Source organism: Rutidosis leptorrhynchoides, chromosome 4 (assembly GCF_046630445.1).
Source record: "Rutidosis leptorrhynchoides isolate AG116_Rl617_1_P2 chromosome 4, CSIRO_AGI_Rlap_v1, whole genome shotgun sequence".
Taxonomy (NCBI): Eukaryota; Viridiplantae; Streptophyta; class Magnoliopsida; order Asterales; family Asteraceae; genus Rutidosis; species Rutidosis leptorrhynchoides.
This window is the reverse complement of record NC_092336.1, coordinates 57,611,910-57,628,149: the sequence shown is the minus strand read 5'-3', so window position 1 is coordinate 57,628,149 and position 16,240 is coordinate 57,611,910. Positions and strand designations below refer to the sequence as shown.

The 16,240-nt window shown below is 33.4% G+C and overlaps 2 protein-coding genes across 3 annotated transcripts; both read right to left on the bottom strand.

Moving 5' to 3' along the window:
• Positions 1-2,011: 2,011 nt before the first annotated feature.
• Positions 2,012-7,679, bottom strand: LOC139839981 (protein BTR1-like). Of its 2 annotated transcripts, none has more exons than XM_071830201.1 (9): positions 7,554-7,679; positions 7,311-7,430; positions 5,521-5,756; positions 5,334-5,440; positions 3,630-3,823; positions 3,381-3,457; positions 2,624-2,719; positions 2,493-2,554; positions 2,012-2,313 (listed from the first exon to the last, which is right to left on the bottom strand). In XM_071830201.1, exons 2-9 carry the CDS (start codon positions 7,402-7,404, stop codon positions 2,172-2,174), a joined length of 1,008 nt encoding a protein of 335 aa, XP_071686302.1. In that variant the 5' UTR covers positions 7,405-7,430; positions 7,554-7,679; the 3' UTR covers positions 2,012-2,171. The 2 variants fall into 2 exon arrangements, with proteins under 2 accessions (XP_071686302.1, XP_071686301.1); XM_071830200.1 differs by having other exon boundaries at positions 7,311-7,452; positions 7,554-7,623.
• A 2,024-nt stretch (positions 7,680-9,703) lies between these two features.
• LOC139841311 (NAC domain-containing protein 78-like) lies at positions 9,704-13,136 on the bottom strand. Its single transcript, XM_071831535.1, has 6 exons — positions 12,831-13,136; positions 12,450-12,727; positions 11,847-12,038; positions 10,878-11,354; positions 10,403-10,508; positions 9,704-10,315 (listed from the first exon to the last, which is right to left on the bottom strand). The coding sequence occupies exons 1-6, from the start codon at positions 13,009-13,011 to the stop codon at positions 9,921-9,923; spliced, it is 1,629 nt and encodes a 542-aa protein (XP_071687636.1). The 5' UTR covers positions 13,012-13,136; the 3' UTR covers positions 9,704-9,920.
• Between the last annotated feature and the right edge of the window lie 3,104 nt (positions 13,137-16,240).

The following is a 16,240-nucleotide window of genomic DNA, read 5'->3' as shown; positions in this document are numbered from 1 at the left end:
CTAGCAAATCCTCGAGTTTATGATTCACTTGCGATATCTACTACAAGAACAGGGATTGGTTAATTTGTTCTCCATGTAGGTTTTTTGCCCCACTCCTGGAGTAGTCGTTTTGGTCGAGAGAATTTGGTGCGGCTCGGGGTGCTTTGTCGTTGAATTGCCAACACTGTGCTCCGTCCCTGCTCCAGCTTGTTTAGTTAATTCTTCTCAAGTCCAATCTCGGTCTTAATGATAATGAACGGACTAAGGCGTTTTCCTGCAACTTGTGGAGTATTTCCATCTCGTTTTCTAATTTCCGTTTTGTTGTTTTTATGATTCTCTTTCGCTTTTATTATGTACCTATGACAATATTGTATCGTTTTGTGTTAATATATAATATATATACCTTCTGCCGTTAAAAAAAAAAAAAATCTTACCTTCTACTCAAAGGTAGATTGACAATTGAAACCAATAAACATTTAACAACCAAAACAATCAAAATTGTTGTCTTCGAACATCATTGATCATTCTGAGATATTCATCAAATAGTGTATCACCTACTTGCATTTGGTGGCGGGAAATCCGTAACAATTGCAGATTAAGTATGAAACAACCCCTAACCCGAGAGAAGCCCTAATGTAAACATGGCAAAACCCCCGTCATTGAAGACATTTGAACAGCCGAGACCCGAACAACTATGTAATGACAGTGTCAAATAATACAAAACCGATAATGATGACTCATCCGCGCCGAGTTGTGGTTCAATGAGATCTAAAGATAACGATTATAAGGGAGACCACCACGGAAATACTGGAGCAAAGAAAACGAGCTAAGTAGACCATGTGAAACCGAAGAAACTAGCCCATTGAAACTTCACAGCACCTGACACCGTCAAACAGCCGACCAAACACAATCGAGAATCCCAAATGAAATATAATTATTTATTTGATATGATGGAAACATTATAAATTTTATAAATGTGACATTATTATTTATATGTTTTCCGATACTTTGTACTTTTTAAGATGCAATACAAAAAAAATGAAAAGAAATTAAAGGGATTATAGTTTAGCGCTATAAAAAAATACTTTATTTAAGTGGTTATGAATTCAAAACCAGTTGATATAAGGTATTTTATTTAGAATTACCTTTCTAAAACAGAAAAAAATAATGTTAACAAGATCTAATAAAAGTATGCATAAGAGAGATACCTTTTTGCACATTGAAGCAAACAACAAAGTGTATCTCCTACTCAACCTTTTGCCATTTTCACTTGTGTATGTGTCACCTACTCAACCTTTTTACCATTTTCACTTATGTATTATAGTAACTCAAAAGTCAGTTTGATGAATATATACTTTTTTTCCTTTTCTTCAAATAAGGTTTCTCATTGCTACTCCGCATTTACTATTATCACCATATTATCTTAATCTACTCAAGCAAGAAACACTTGAATATAACATTTAAAGATATTGCTTTTTCTATGGACTTAGAAAACTCTAATTAAGCCAGCTCAAATCAATCTAGTTCAACCACCTTAGAACGCTAATTTTCTTCACCAAAACCAGCTTACTGAGGCGATTTAAATTTCACAATATGTTTTTAATAACCAAACCAGGTCACGTGATTAACACGTGCATATTGTTGTCCAGTAGAAGGCGGCGGACCAATTCTTATTTCCCATTGATTGCAATTTTGCAGAGCATTTGAGAAATGACACTTTTAGTAGACTTTTACATATTTCACCATTCTTTCTATTGGCTAGTTTACGGAATTATGGGTGTTCACCCCGTTTGGTTTGCTTATTTAATCTATCTTGTCATATGTTTAGAGGCTCATGTAATGAAAGAATCACTTGATTTAAATGAATTGAATAGAGGTAAAAGGACTCACCACTCTGTTTCACATGCATATAATCATCAAATAATACCACATCTAAACTTGCAAACAACCATGCTCATGCACATGAAAACATAATTGGCCAGTCGAATATTGGATCCTCACTTTTTCAACATAACTTAAAAACTATAATAATTTTAAGTCTTCTCTCGCAGTCCCTCATTACAACAACTTCTTGCAAAAACCTATGTGTTTCTTTAAATAAGGCTCACTGGTTTGTTCCTTCCACACTCGACCGCATATCGTATGGAGATAGTGAAACCCACGAAGAACCATAAAAACAATTTATTGCAGTTTTAGTTGTTGAGTGACAAATTTTCAACAGGAAGATGGTCTGCAGTTGTTTCTGGAGGTGGGGCCGAAGCCGACGATACTTTTTGCATTATCATTGCCTCTGCCACACGGATTGCCCTTTGTGACCCTGTGATTGTTACTTTCCTGCAACAGCCCATACAATCATATTAATCAACACAGTTTCACCCAACGAAATATAGCAAATATAATTCCTTGAATAATCATAGATGGACACAATCCCCCTTCCCAAATCCCTATCAAAGATATCATATTATTTTGTGTACATTTCGGAAAGTGAATATATTAGAAAGCTGCATGCATACCTATCACATGTCCCAGATATGAAATCACCTCTTTCAGAAATCTTGATCCTAGCTCCGCTAATCTGTAACGAGAGAAGTTATGTGACAAAACAAAATGCATGTATTGAGCAATGAAGGTACTCATTACTTACCTGGCTAATATCCATGATATTCCTGCCACCCCGTCCCACAACAAGCCCTATGTGCTCATCTGCAACGCCCATAGTCATCAAGTTACTCACATCTTCCTGCAAAACACCCGGAAGTTATATGCAGATCGAACTGAAACAATCATGCTTTTGCAAACAGAGCATTAGAAAACAGGTGTTATGAACTATAACAGAACATCTTGTAACAACACCGAAATTCAATTAATGCTAGCAGTTGTGATAATTTAATTGATTTACTGTGGAAAAAGTTCACTTTGTTTGGGTTTTATTCTTCTCGAACAGGTCAAATTCATCAGTCAAAGAAATTTGTCCAAAGGATGAGTGCACCAAACGAATTGGAAGTCGTCCACAGTCTATTTTAAATAGATACAACATTAAAACTACCAAAACATTTTGATATAAAAATTTGGATTATTATTGTGTTTGTAATCATAACCAAAAAGTAACTATTTCTAAACAAAATTGAAAATGGATAAAAAAGCATTTGAAGATCAATTCAAACAAGCTGGCCACTTCCAGCCCCAGCATGTCTTAACCCATTACCCCTTAAGCTAGTGGTAAAAATCTCAAAAAGATTTATAGTTCTACTGCTTAATTGATTCAGCTATGTAAACTTTTTTACAGCATAATTTATTTGCTATGTATGAACACAACGTTTGCCATCAAAGGTTATTTCATTTTGGCATTGAGTCACAAAAGAAAAATTAATTAGACGAAAATTTAACAGAAAGTTAATAACCTTATTATTCGGATAGCGGCTGTTCTGAAACTTTCCACCAATCGCAGGTGGTCCATAATTGGGGGCATTGTATGGTACTGCACGCACAACAGATGAATAGATTCTTAATGAGCACAACAGACGAAAATTTAACAGAAAGTTAATAACCTTATTATACAGTTGGCGTTTTATAATTCATAACAACAGCTTACAAAGCAGCTTTGGACATACAAAGAAATGAGAATCAAGTCAAGTAAAAAGAAAGCGTACCAGCATAAGGAAATGTGGGGCCAATGGATTGGACATAGTAGACAGCTTCAGACAGTTTCAATAGGATCAAATTAATGGCATGCATCAGCTGTTGTAAGGTACCAATAACCGTTACCAACCTATCACTCAATCCAATATGGTTGTTATCCTGAGGAGAGATCTTAATGTTAGCCTGAGATTCTTCAATGAAGGACCTGTAATGCAAAAAATATGACCAGAAGTTGTCAGAATATTATATGCAAACATGTAAATGTCAAAATAGTGTTAAATACAGTGCCATGATTTTGACATGCGCATTTTTTCCTCAACGCGTACAAACATGAGCAATAAAGAAGCATATTTTTCATTCCCTAAAGAATCTCCATGAACAGCAGCAAATGATGAGACGAAAAAGGCACAAAAGAAATGGCATATCAGAAAACTAAAACAGACTCAAATACAAAATAAACCATTTGCAGAATTCACTAACCGAGAACACAAATAAATACGGAGTAATATATATATGGATAGTAGCAAAATCATGATAAAATGAACTGAAAAAAAAAGTTAAAAAAATACAACAACAAAACCCAATCCCACATGAGTGAGGTATGGGAAAGTTAAAAAAATGAACTAATAAAATAAACTAACGAACAGAAGTAGTAGTGAATTTTGTGAACATCTATACACATAAAGCCATCACTATGATCGCCATCATGATATCAAAGTTTACAGTTGGATAAAATAGCAGTTTTTGCTATCTACACCCACATCAGCTTTCTTTACTGTTTTATTTCAGTCTACAGTAACAATCTTGGTTAAACAAAACAAGTACATGATACGAGCATCATACACTGTTGTAAAAATCCCTATTAATTCCGTTTTAGAAGCAGGCTGATTAGATTTTCAAAAACCCTCTAATTAATCGGTCAACACCGTTTAATGGGTCAGAATCGAATTTAGTGGGTCATAATCGGTTAACATCTTAGAATTTTGGAGTATGTGAACAACTGAATGATTATCATTATGTTTCTAGACTATATTGTTATAGTTTATGTTTCTTTATGTTATTTTTTCTATATTTACACATAATTTAAAGTTTAATGTTTGAATAAATAAAGAGTTCAATCCAATTAATCCCTACCAGCTTCCGGCTGATTAATCCCCAATTAGCGGTTTTAACAACTGTGGCACCATATGTAATGCTATATTAGACAATCTCCCTATTTTCAGAATATATAGCAAGGATCTAGAGATCTAAAGCAACAGAACTGTATCACATTAACATAAGCCATTTATCACATCAAAAGCAAAACTAAGTATACAAAAAACGACATATATGATAAAACTTACTTCCACACATCATCGTCAAGAGCCACAAATAGTACAAATTAACACATTAAATATACTATGTGAAACAAATTCAAATATTTACTGAACTTTATTAAGGAACCCGCCTCTTTCTTTTTAAAACATACTACTCAAAAGTCAATGATACCAACAACGAATGCTATGTAAGCTTGTAAGTTGCTGAACTCTGTTGCCAAACTTTTCATGTGGCTATAGCATGTAAACAAAGTATAAGCAACCAAACCCAAAACATAATCATTAAATCACGAATAACATTTCTCAATTAGGTTGGGTCTTAAAAAAGTAATACCAGAAAAGATACAGCTTATCAAAGTAACTGATCAAATATTCAAATATGGTGACCAGCATTATTACCTTATCATGGATCCCCCTTTCCCGATGAGTCCGCCACAAGAGCTATTGGGTACGATTAATCTAACTTTTGATCTGGGCTCAGCTTCATCACCTTCTTCAGCATAAAACTGATCAACAATACATATTACTCTGTAAGTTACAATCATCCAGGCTACCAAATGATAAAAAAGTGTGTTAATATGGTTACCTCATTGAGCAACTTAGATAGGATAAGTTCAACAGCCTCAAGAACTTCATCGATTGTTCCCGACACCATAATAACCCTGTCAGTTGTTCCGGGAAAATACTCATAATTGCGTGACAACTGGATTCGAGCATTAGTTCGTGATTGGAAATCAGAAATTGTTGTTCCACCCTTTCCTATGATTGAACCAGCCTCGGCATTTGATGCGAGAAACCTCAGATATGTAATCTCCATACCATCTAGAGCATGTAAATAAATGCTATTACCAGTAGCCTCATAATAAGACAACATGTAAAATAAGCATCTTGACTCATGAGTAGAGAGATGATAATATAAGAAAGAATGGACGCATAGGCTAAAACTTTTATCAAATAGTCTTAGTTTAAAAAGCCCCATTATGCATACAGCTAAGCTCTTAAACAGAACAGATGAGCACAACTAATAGTCTAGATCCCTTCAGAAAATGGTAAATTTAGAAGAGAGTAATAAATATAACATGTAGGCAACAACGTGAAGCTGTATAAAACTTGTCAATAACATTATACTTTTTTTCTAACTAACTTATCGATTAGAAGTAACCTAATTAAAATTCAGTATCCAGAGTAAGTTATTTCCACTAGTACTATAAATCAACAAACACCCTCTCCCAACACCCTCCTCTTATTAGAAGTTTCTTTTCCAACTGGTACTCAATGTCGTATGTTGGAGTTGACCAAACATCTCAATAAGTCTTATTTTTCCTTATAAAGAAATCAGGAAACAGAAAACATATATTACCACAGATAATAATAATCGCACAAACTTAGGTCTGATCTGCTGCTCAGGTATTGGTACCTAATCCACCAGCACTTACAGTGCATGAAAGTTAACTAATGAGATGAGTATAACGTAAGTATAAGAGCATCAACAAATCTGGATTGACAACACCTTTACAAAAGACAAGTCTGAACATACATAAGGAGAATCTCATTTATTATTAATAAGTTCATATTTTGTACTTGTCACTGTTGTCAGGTATTGTCGTTTAGTCATACTCTTCCAGTTTAGTTTCTCTATATTAACCTCAGATATGGCTTGATGCTTAATTTCTTCTATCTAATACTTCATTTAGTTCTTTCTATTTGTTTACTTGGCTGTTGTTCAAAGTCATATGCCTGTGGTATTGACAAAAGAATACCAAGTACTCTATCCCCTTTTCAAAACAGCAGTAACCAGAATAGAGAAAAAGCGATATAATGATACGGAATCTCGTGGCTGCCAGATTTATTGTAATATCTTACTCCAAATCTACTATATACAATTATATATACAAGCTTAAAAGTTTAAGAAAAGTCTATGTGTGTTTCATTGGTGTGTTTGTGCAGGAGAGATATAATTTATGTTTCCTTAATTCTATTTAAGAAGACAAATGTCTACTGATTTTATCTTTCTTTCTCACAAGAAGATAACTACACAAAGCATTTGTCATCTATCTATTATATCTTATCGATAAATCAAACCAATAACCTACAAAAAACACATACGGGATGCAATTATCTGTCACTAATCTAAAATTTAATCTCAATAATGCACACATCTTAATAAAATTGCATGCCTATTAAAAACCTAATTTACATTTAACACTTAACGTACATATCATTAGAAAGTGGAAACTAACAACGCGTTGTGGAAACCTAGCAACTCATCTGAGTCTAACAGGCTATAGATTCGTATAATCAATTGAGACATAAACAATCATCAAATCAGGTTAAAATAGCAGATCAGAATTAATAATAATATAAAATTAACAATACCTGAAGGAGGAAGTTGCTCTGAGTTGTGAGGTGAAGATTTCTCCGGAGCAGCTCCATCATTCGACGACGCGTAACCAGAATCAGGTGATACCATAGCGTTTGATTGCGTGTTTTACAGTTCTGGATGTAATAGATCAACAAACTGAGGATGATAATTATGTAGGAGTTTCAAATGAGCTCACTAATACAAACAAAGATAGATATATAGAGATATATAGATAGTGGAAGTAGTATTGTTGTTACCTGGCCTGAGGTCAGGCGCCGATGGAGTTTGGTGAACACAAGTTATAAAACCGTGAGAACCGCCTCTAGCACACGCTGGTAAAGATACATATATCTCCAACTACAAATATCATATATATACATCCAATCCAATTAACTTTAGAAGGTTAAAAAAAAAAATCCTTTCTAACTACGGGGATTGTAAATGGTCTTGTGGTCGGGTAAGGTTATGGGTCGGGTAAGGATGCTTGCTAGAAAAAGAGGGTCTTTTTTATGAGTTTAGAAAAGACGATTTGAATACCTTTTCGTCAGGCACTTTCATAGGTTACGAGTGCGTCCTTTTTGTTCAAGGCTAGTGCCGGAGATGGCGTCGACACCAACATCAGCAAGGAGGTCCATTTTTCATGTCCAAAGAGTGTGTTAAGGATGATGTTGTCGGTTAGTAGGGTTAGGTTTTGTTGGTGTGTATTGTGTCTTCTTTTATCATCTTTTTTGTGCTTGTTAGTCGTGCTAGCTAGTTGTTAGTATTGAGCGTGACTTGGGTTTGGTTAGTTTTTATTCCGGTTACGTCGTTAGGTTTAGTTATATGTTTTCGAGCCCTACTCGTAGTCTCTTTTTGTATCTTGCTTTTCTTTATCTCTTCCTGAGATAAAGCCTTTGTAATAAAGTTATCGTTTTTATCAGAAAAAAAAAAAAAACTATAACATAAAATAATGGAGCATAATACGGAGTATTATTTATTACAGTATTAACTAGTTATCGAACCCTCGGTTCGCGCCGGGGGTTCGATTTTCAATGTATTTTATTGTGTTTAGTTTGTAAAATTATTTCGTAGCTAACGATCATGTCATTGAAGCGCAACTCGAGTCGAACTAAAAGGTATAACCCGTCAAAGATTTAAATGTTATTTTACATCTCCGCGTTTCGATATGGAATTGTCGACTTTTAAAAATTTAACGCAAAATCAACGTGTATGAAAAGTACCTCAAATATTTATCTTTTTTAAAAAACGTCCGTTTTGCCTATAGTTAGTGACATTGTGTTCTTAAAATTATTTCGAGTTTAACGATGTTGTCGGAAAAATTTAACTCGTTGCGAGCGAGAAGATATGACCTGTTGAATATTTGGGCGGAGTTTAGTTAAGGTTTTCTATGAAAATAGTTATTTGACACTTTACCCCCTGTTTGGGGGGTCGGTTTTATTTTTTGAACAAAGTTGGGGGGCTTTATTTGGGAAAAGGAAGGAAAAAGGTTAAAAAATTTTGTGTAAGGACAAAAATGTCCCTGGTTACTGTTAACCTTTTTTGCCTAATAGTTAGTATACTAATAATACTAATTTTACATACATGATCGTTGTTATTATATTTATGATATGAAAAGAAATTTAAACAATCATTAACTTGTGCCTTTATGATATGGATGAACGAGGATATTCAAATCGGACCATAACCACACCGATATCATACCGAATTAGTACTGACTGAAAATGGTTTTTAACTATTTGTGAATTCAGTATTTTTTAATACGGTACCGGTATTTACCCAGTTTAGTACAGGAACCAAAAGCTTAAGAGTTTTTTTTCTTTAGGCCTTGTTTAATGCTAGTTATTTTTCAATTAAATTTAAGATATAATAATGACTAACAATTAAATTATTAATAATCAATATCCTTAAACTGACTCTTATTTATTTTTTAAAGAAATGAATCTTATACTAACAAATCCTATATAAGAATAAATCTTATGAACCGATGTGCAAAGAAAAACCTTGCAGTAGTTTTTCGAATGCAACAAATCCACTTTTTACTTGTAAAATACTGTGGTCGATTATATTTTCTGATTCATGAGATCCTCATTATCATATCATCTGAACATATCTCCCACGTATATAGAGCAACAGGTCTCGCATCTTCAAATCCATGCAAGCAATTAAAAACCCCATCTTGGCCACGAAGATTCACCCGCGATGACTCCGGGCTGCCCGCAAAGCGGGTAGTAGCCCTGGGATATAGTCGACTCGCATAGCGAGGAGAAAACCCAGGCTAATCAAAAAAAAAAAAAAAAAACAGGTCTCGCATCTTGTAAGTTGCAAGTGATCCCTCATCAAGAGTTCAGTCAACAAAAGTAAAAAGATACATGATACCTAATTACGGAGTAGTCAAATAACAACGCCTATAACACGACCAATATAAATATACACAAACTCAAGTTTGTTAGTCTATATACTTGATAGCTAGGACTCGGTTTAATACGGAGTAGTTGTCAATACAACATCTCAAGTCTAGAATAACAAGCCATTCTTTTTCAAAAACCTACTGAAAATCTAGGTAAATAAGCTTACACTGGTCAAGAACACTTTTTAGTTTTGTTGCTATAGTCAGATTTGATCATTCAGCTCATGAATGACCTAGAGCATACCAGACTCCCAATCTTGAAGCTCAAAGAAAGAACCAGAATCGACACAAACACACAGTAAAACCAACTTCGAGACCCCATTGGATTGGGCTTCACAACTTGATGTGAGGTAGCATAACTGACCTCCTGTTGACCCAATCCAAACGACAGAACTATATTGAGTTGAGTGTGCTTGCGCAGCGACAAGTCGACGGCACCACCATTGAAAGAGACATTCCCGGTACGGATCATACTAGACGTGACATTCAACAAATTTGAAGCTTGAAAAGCAGAATCAATGTATTTTGTAGGGAACTCGGATGCAAATGCGGGTGGGGCAGAAATGTTACCCAGCATGTAACTTGCCTTTTTGAGATACGAGTGTGCAGTATCTGTACACACAAGCAGAGAAAAAGGTTGAGTTTGACTTTGAGATGTACTTGAGCAAAAACCAATTCTGAAGAAAAATGACATTTTACCTGTTTTTTGATCTTGATTTCCTCGATTTGCAGCAGCCAAATTGTCGTTCTGTCTTTCAAATGGCTGGCTTGTATTGGTCAATTGATGGGTTCCACCATTCACGTTCTATCAGTAACAAAAAGAGCATATTGTTAGCGAGTCTGATATCTTAGAGGTGGCAATACGGGTGGGTTGGTCAACAGTTCATTACCAGGCAAAGACAGGTTAAGTTGACCACAAATTGTCTCCATTTTTTATATAAGCTAAATCAGGATTACAAGTAGAACTAAAACATTAATCTAAATCTTTGCATAAAAGACATGAATGGTAGTACACAGTAGTATGATCAGTTGCCCTACTAGCAAAAAATTTTAAACTTAACCCATTTGAATAAAAACACAACCCAAATAGTCCGACTCAGAATTATATGAGTCAAAATTGTGCCTTCTATTATCAAAGCAAGATATGGAAAGTATATTTCAAACAAGTTATCACCTCACGAGGTACGGATGAATCAGGGAGAGTGTTCTCGGTTCCGACCGGATCAAAATAGTTGTCAAAATCTGGATTCAAGAGCGAGGTATACTCATCAAGTATATCAAGGCCAGAATCTGTCTCCACAACATTTTTAAGGTTACCAGCTTGAAAACTTAAGCTTTCATCAAGTGAGAAGTCACCAGTAGCATCATAATATGGTTCATCAAACAAACAATCAACGTCAAAATTCATGTTATTGCTAGGTTCTTCCATAAATACACAGTTCACAGACTCGGTATCCAACCCAGTCTGCACAGGCAAATCAAGTGAGGTTGATCCATCATTTTGGTTAACCTGAGGTTCACATTCACTTGGACCCACCAAATAATTTAGAGGGTCACTAGTCACGATTGTTGATATATCAGCAGGGTTCATGTTAATACTGCAAACGATACTTGGAGGAAGAGGACCATCTTCTACTGCTGAGTAAAAATTCTGACAAAAAAAGAGGCAAAATAAAGACAAGAGAGCACCCTTATATTAAAATATATCACCATCAATAATAACATGTTAAACAAAAGAAATCATTTATAACATGACATTAGATAATTTCATCAAATCCAAAAAAATAAAAACATAAAATTAGGGAGACATCAAACAGTTGGGAAAAGCATAGATAGTAAATGGGTTGGTTTGAAAAAAAAAAGAAAGAAAAAAAAAAAAGAGAGAGAAGAATAATGGCTTGACTTGTGTAGCAAAAACAAGACAAACGTCGATAGGGGCATTACTAGTAAGTAAAAGGTAAAAGCTGAATGTATATCAGAAGTATAGTGGATCTATACCAATTTACAAAGATGTAAGTATAGAGATATAGTTTGTGTATGATAAATCATGTATAAATGTTGACCAAATTAGAAATTTCTCCCTAAAGCTTGATAGTCAACTAGGCAGTGATTATCGATACTAAAGCACAGAAAAAGTACAAACCTGCTCAACATCAAAAGGATCTGAACAAAAATCCATATCAATAGGTAATTCCTTAGCACAAACTTCGTGCTCGGGAACAAATACAGTCTCATCATCTTCCCACTCCTCATCGATAAATGGTGCCCCGTACTTTTCACCATTCATAGGTCCAGAACCACATTTTTGACAGATTCGACACAGGACAAATGTGTTCTGCCAACCCTAAGTCCAGTGTAAAAATTATAAACACCAAATCAAGATCATACAAAGTAAATCTAAACCAGATAAAAATCATAATATAACAACCAACTTGAAAGATGAAAGTATATACAAAACAATTAGATGACAAATCACATCCAGGAGTTCATGGCATCACATTCCACATCGATTGTAAGTCAGAATTGACTTTATATCATACGGGATTACGTTAATTTTCACTTGGGCCATGATCTCTACACTAGTAATTTTTATGCCGATGTGACATCCTCAAATACCTATGAGTCTTGAACATACATCGACACAAACAAATTTTTTATTTTTGATCTTACGACTTAGATACATATGAATTTCCACTAAATATATATTATTATATATTATATATACATATAATAATATCCTCCTCACCTGCACAACTCCAGAATTTTGGAGCTCATGATCAATGAGCCGATATTCATGCATAACCCAGTTTGTTTTCTCGCCTTTTGGGGCCCGGCCACTATGATAAACCAAAATTTTCTTCATCCCAATCTGTTGAGACCTATAGCATACAACTCGGACCTTTCCGGTAGTCTTCCAGTAACCCTTCTCAGTAGCCCGATTTGGCCGGGAACCATGCTTACTTTTCTTACCAAGCACACTAAAAAAGTACCATTCCAAGTCTCTACTTCTCAACCTTGACAAACCTATAGCAATGCAACAACTAATTTGTATACTTCGTTCACTATATAACCCTAAATAAGAACAACAAATATAATAAATTGAAAAACTAACAAAATGAAAACTAACCTGGAAGATCCCAGGGCTCAAATTTATATACATCAACATCAGCAATGGCATCGAATCGAAACGGTTTACCACAAACCTTACGCCTGAGATAGTACTGTACAAGCTCTTCATCGGTCGGATGAAACCTGAATCCAGGAGCAAGTGATGTAGGTGCTGGTGTCGGATCAATCAATGATGCCATAAAAGTATAATGAAGCTAGGTTTTTTGGTTGTAATTAAGAAAAAGTTGAAAATTTAGGTGACAAAAGGAGGGGAATTACGAATTAGGGTTGAGGTTTCAGTTAGGGTTTCGACATTGAGGTTGGAGTGCCATTAGGGGGAACTCTAGAATTTACAAATTTACAGAAAAAAATAAAGAAATGATCACTGGATTTTTTTTTTTTTTTTTTTTTGTTGTTGTTGTTGTTGTTGTTGTTGTTGTACTTGTAGACTGTAGATGTGTTTGGAAATATTTTGGGCTGGGTTAATTAAGTACTCGTAAATGCCATTTACACAGTTTGAGAAGGGAATGTGATATTTTCATTTTTCTTTTTCATTAATTCACCATCATTTTATGTTTGGGATTCTCTAATTTATGCTCTAAAGACATAAAATAAGAAACATTTATTGAATAAAACTTGTTATAAATATATTCATATAACAAGAACATTCATTGAATAAAACTTGTTATAAATATAAATAATATAATATGAATTATAAATTGATAAGTTTATTATATATATATATATATATATATATATATATATATATATATATATATATATATATATATATAGGGGCAGGATTAATGGGTAAGTAACCAATCGGGGGGAAGCGGGGGGAAGCAAATTTTTTTTTTTCGGCATCAAGATCACACGAAAATATGAACATTTAGAAGAGACACTTCGTGATGAATGTTATTATTTAGGCGGGAAAACGATCGACAAAAATAACATTCAAGATAATATTGTTCGTGAAGAATATGAACGTTTTTTTTTTTCCATGTTTTGTGAAGTAAAATTTAGCCCGATTTAGAGTTTAGCGTTTAGGGTTTAGAGTTTGGTGTTTTGGATTTATTCCATAAACCCAAAACACCAAACCCTAAACCCTAAACTCTAAACCGTTCTTGTTAAAAACTCAATCTAAATCCTAAATCTAAACCCTAAATCTAAACCCTAAACCCTAAACCCTAAATTTCTAAACCCTAATATCTAAACCCTATAAACCCTAATATCTAAACCCTAATATCTAAAACCTCAAAATACGCTCGAAAAACACGATAATTGTTATATATTACTTCTTCGAGCGTTTTTCCGCCAAAATAAAAAAATTTATCACAAAGTGTCTCTACTAAATGTTCATATTTTCATCTCATCTATAATGTTCGTGAACAAAGTTTTTTCAAAAAACGAAAAAAAAAAGTTTTTGCTTCCCCTCGTTTCCCCCCGAATGGTTACTTCCCTCTTGATCCTAACAATATATATATATATATATATATATATATATATATATATATATATATATATATATATATATATATATATATATATATATATATATATATATATATATATATATATATATATTTGAAAATTGATAAGTTTATTAATTGAATTTGTATATATATTAACTTTGAAAATTTTCAATATATTAACTACGCCTTATCTTATACCCTAAAGGCATAAGTTAGTCAATCCATTTATGTTTTTTTCAAAAACACCTTTCAAACAAATTCTAATAACAAAATTTGGGTAATACATCATATAAAGGTAATTTCGAAATTTTAAATAAATCTATTAAATTGAATATTAGAAATATCAATTTTCGTTTGACATCTGATTAAAACAACTTATGTGTGAAATCTAGTCATTATTGTTATAACAAAACTGACCACTAAATACTATCACACATTACAGGTAACTGGTCCTCATCAGAGTAATAATAGTAATTGGTAAGTGAAGTTCATTCCACATGGAGCAGGTAATTAAATAAATTAGCTATTAATAGTTAAACTAATATTTTTGAGGGTTTTAAGAAAGATTTTGAATTAATAAAATTATGAACTAAAAATAGAAAGATAAAGGAGTATTCAGTTGACTTCATTTATCCTAATCTGGATTGCGTTTTGAGACCCCTTTAATTACTGAGTTATAAGTGACCTAAGATAGTATATCGATTCTCTAAGTTCTTAATTAGATTACTAGGGTTGTCACAAACCTAGACACTAATTAATTCACTTGAATTAATAACCTAGGATTGTGTCCTTAACCAAAGTAACAAGATATTGATTCAGTTCTACTGTCGTAAAACCTAGGCAACATTGGTGTCCCAAACGTGCCACACAATGGTCAAGTTCTATAACTAATTTAAATCACCAATTATATCCTAGACGAGTGTCCCACATCTAAATAACAATTGTCTAAATTATTTACTATCATAACCAATTAAGCATAAAATATCTAACAACTGTCGTTAACCGCTCGCTAAATCATGTGAATCAAACTAACTATAAACCCTAACAATGGTGGATCTTTAATCAAGCATACAAGAATTAATTAAAACCTAACATACCACAATTGGGGTTAATCATCCAAGTGATACATAACAAATTAGCTACTCACAATTAAAACTAAACTAAAAATTAAACAAATGAAATATAAGTAATGAATCATGACGTTGAACAATAGATTAAATAGATTTATTGGAATAGTAATAATTGACATAGAGCAATAAGGTAAAGAATAGTCGGTGGTTGTTTCTTCCTTTCTGGAAATTCTGACGAGCTCTGATGAACAACAAGGCCGACGGCTAGTGAGACAGCCGGCGGCTAACTGGCCGGATCATGAGTTTGTCTTGACTTTTCTCATGCGTCATTTAACTTTCAATTTTTGACCGTTTTAGCTTCAAAAACAGAGTCCCATGAATATGTAGAATTTGTAGTTTATGTGATTTAAGAAAATGCTTACTGATATAAAGCAATAAACTTTGCATACATATGGTTCTGGTTTTAGTTCCTAGGTCATGTTACATTTATGTGAAGAACATGTTTTTTTTTTTTTTTTTTTTTTTTTTTTTTTTTTTTTTTCAATATAGCAATCTGAACTCATATACTTTGCATATTAGGGTAAACTTAGATAATGTGGAACCTCCTTTTCATATTTTATTATCTGCTATAATAGTTTTGATATATAATACTAATCATTAACATTAATCATTTAATATTTTTATTGATCTTAACAAAAACCCAAAGTATGTGATGAATTGTTCAAGATATTGATGAACTCTATTTTTGTTTCATTCAATAAAAAGACTGGATGCACATGTATTTTGGTAATGTATTTGAGTCATTTAATATGGTGAAACTTTAAACAAGAATTTTATTATTGAACATTTGTACTTAGGTTATACTCCATAATAAACCTTAATTTAGG

Coding starts and splice junctions, on each gene's coding strand:
- LOC139841311 (XM_071831535.1), bottom strand. CDS start 13,011: ATGGCATCATTGATTGATCCGACACCAGCACCTACATCACTTGCTCCT. Junction 12,728..12,830: donor TGAGCCCTGGGATCTTCCAG/GTTAGTTTTCAT, acceptor GCATTGCTATAG/GTTTGTCAAGGTTGAGAAGT. Junction 10,509..10,877: donor ATTCATCCGTACCTCGTGAG/GTGATAACTTGT, acceptor TGTTACTGATAG/AACGTGAATGGTGGAACCCA.
- LOC139839981 (XM_071830201.1), bottom strand. CDS start 7,404: ATGGTATCACCTGATTCTGGTTACGCGTCGTCGAATGATGGAGCTGCT. Junction 3,824..5,333: donor AAAGGGGGATCCATGATAAG/GTAATAATGCTG, acceptor TTTGCATTACAG/GTCCTTCATTGAAGAATCTC. Junction 2,314..2,492: donor ATATCTGGGACATGTGATAG/GTATGCATGCAG, acceptor GGGCTGTTGCAG/GAAAGTAACAATCACAGGGT.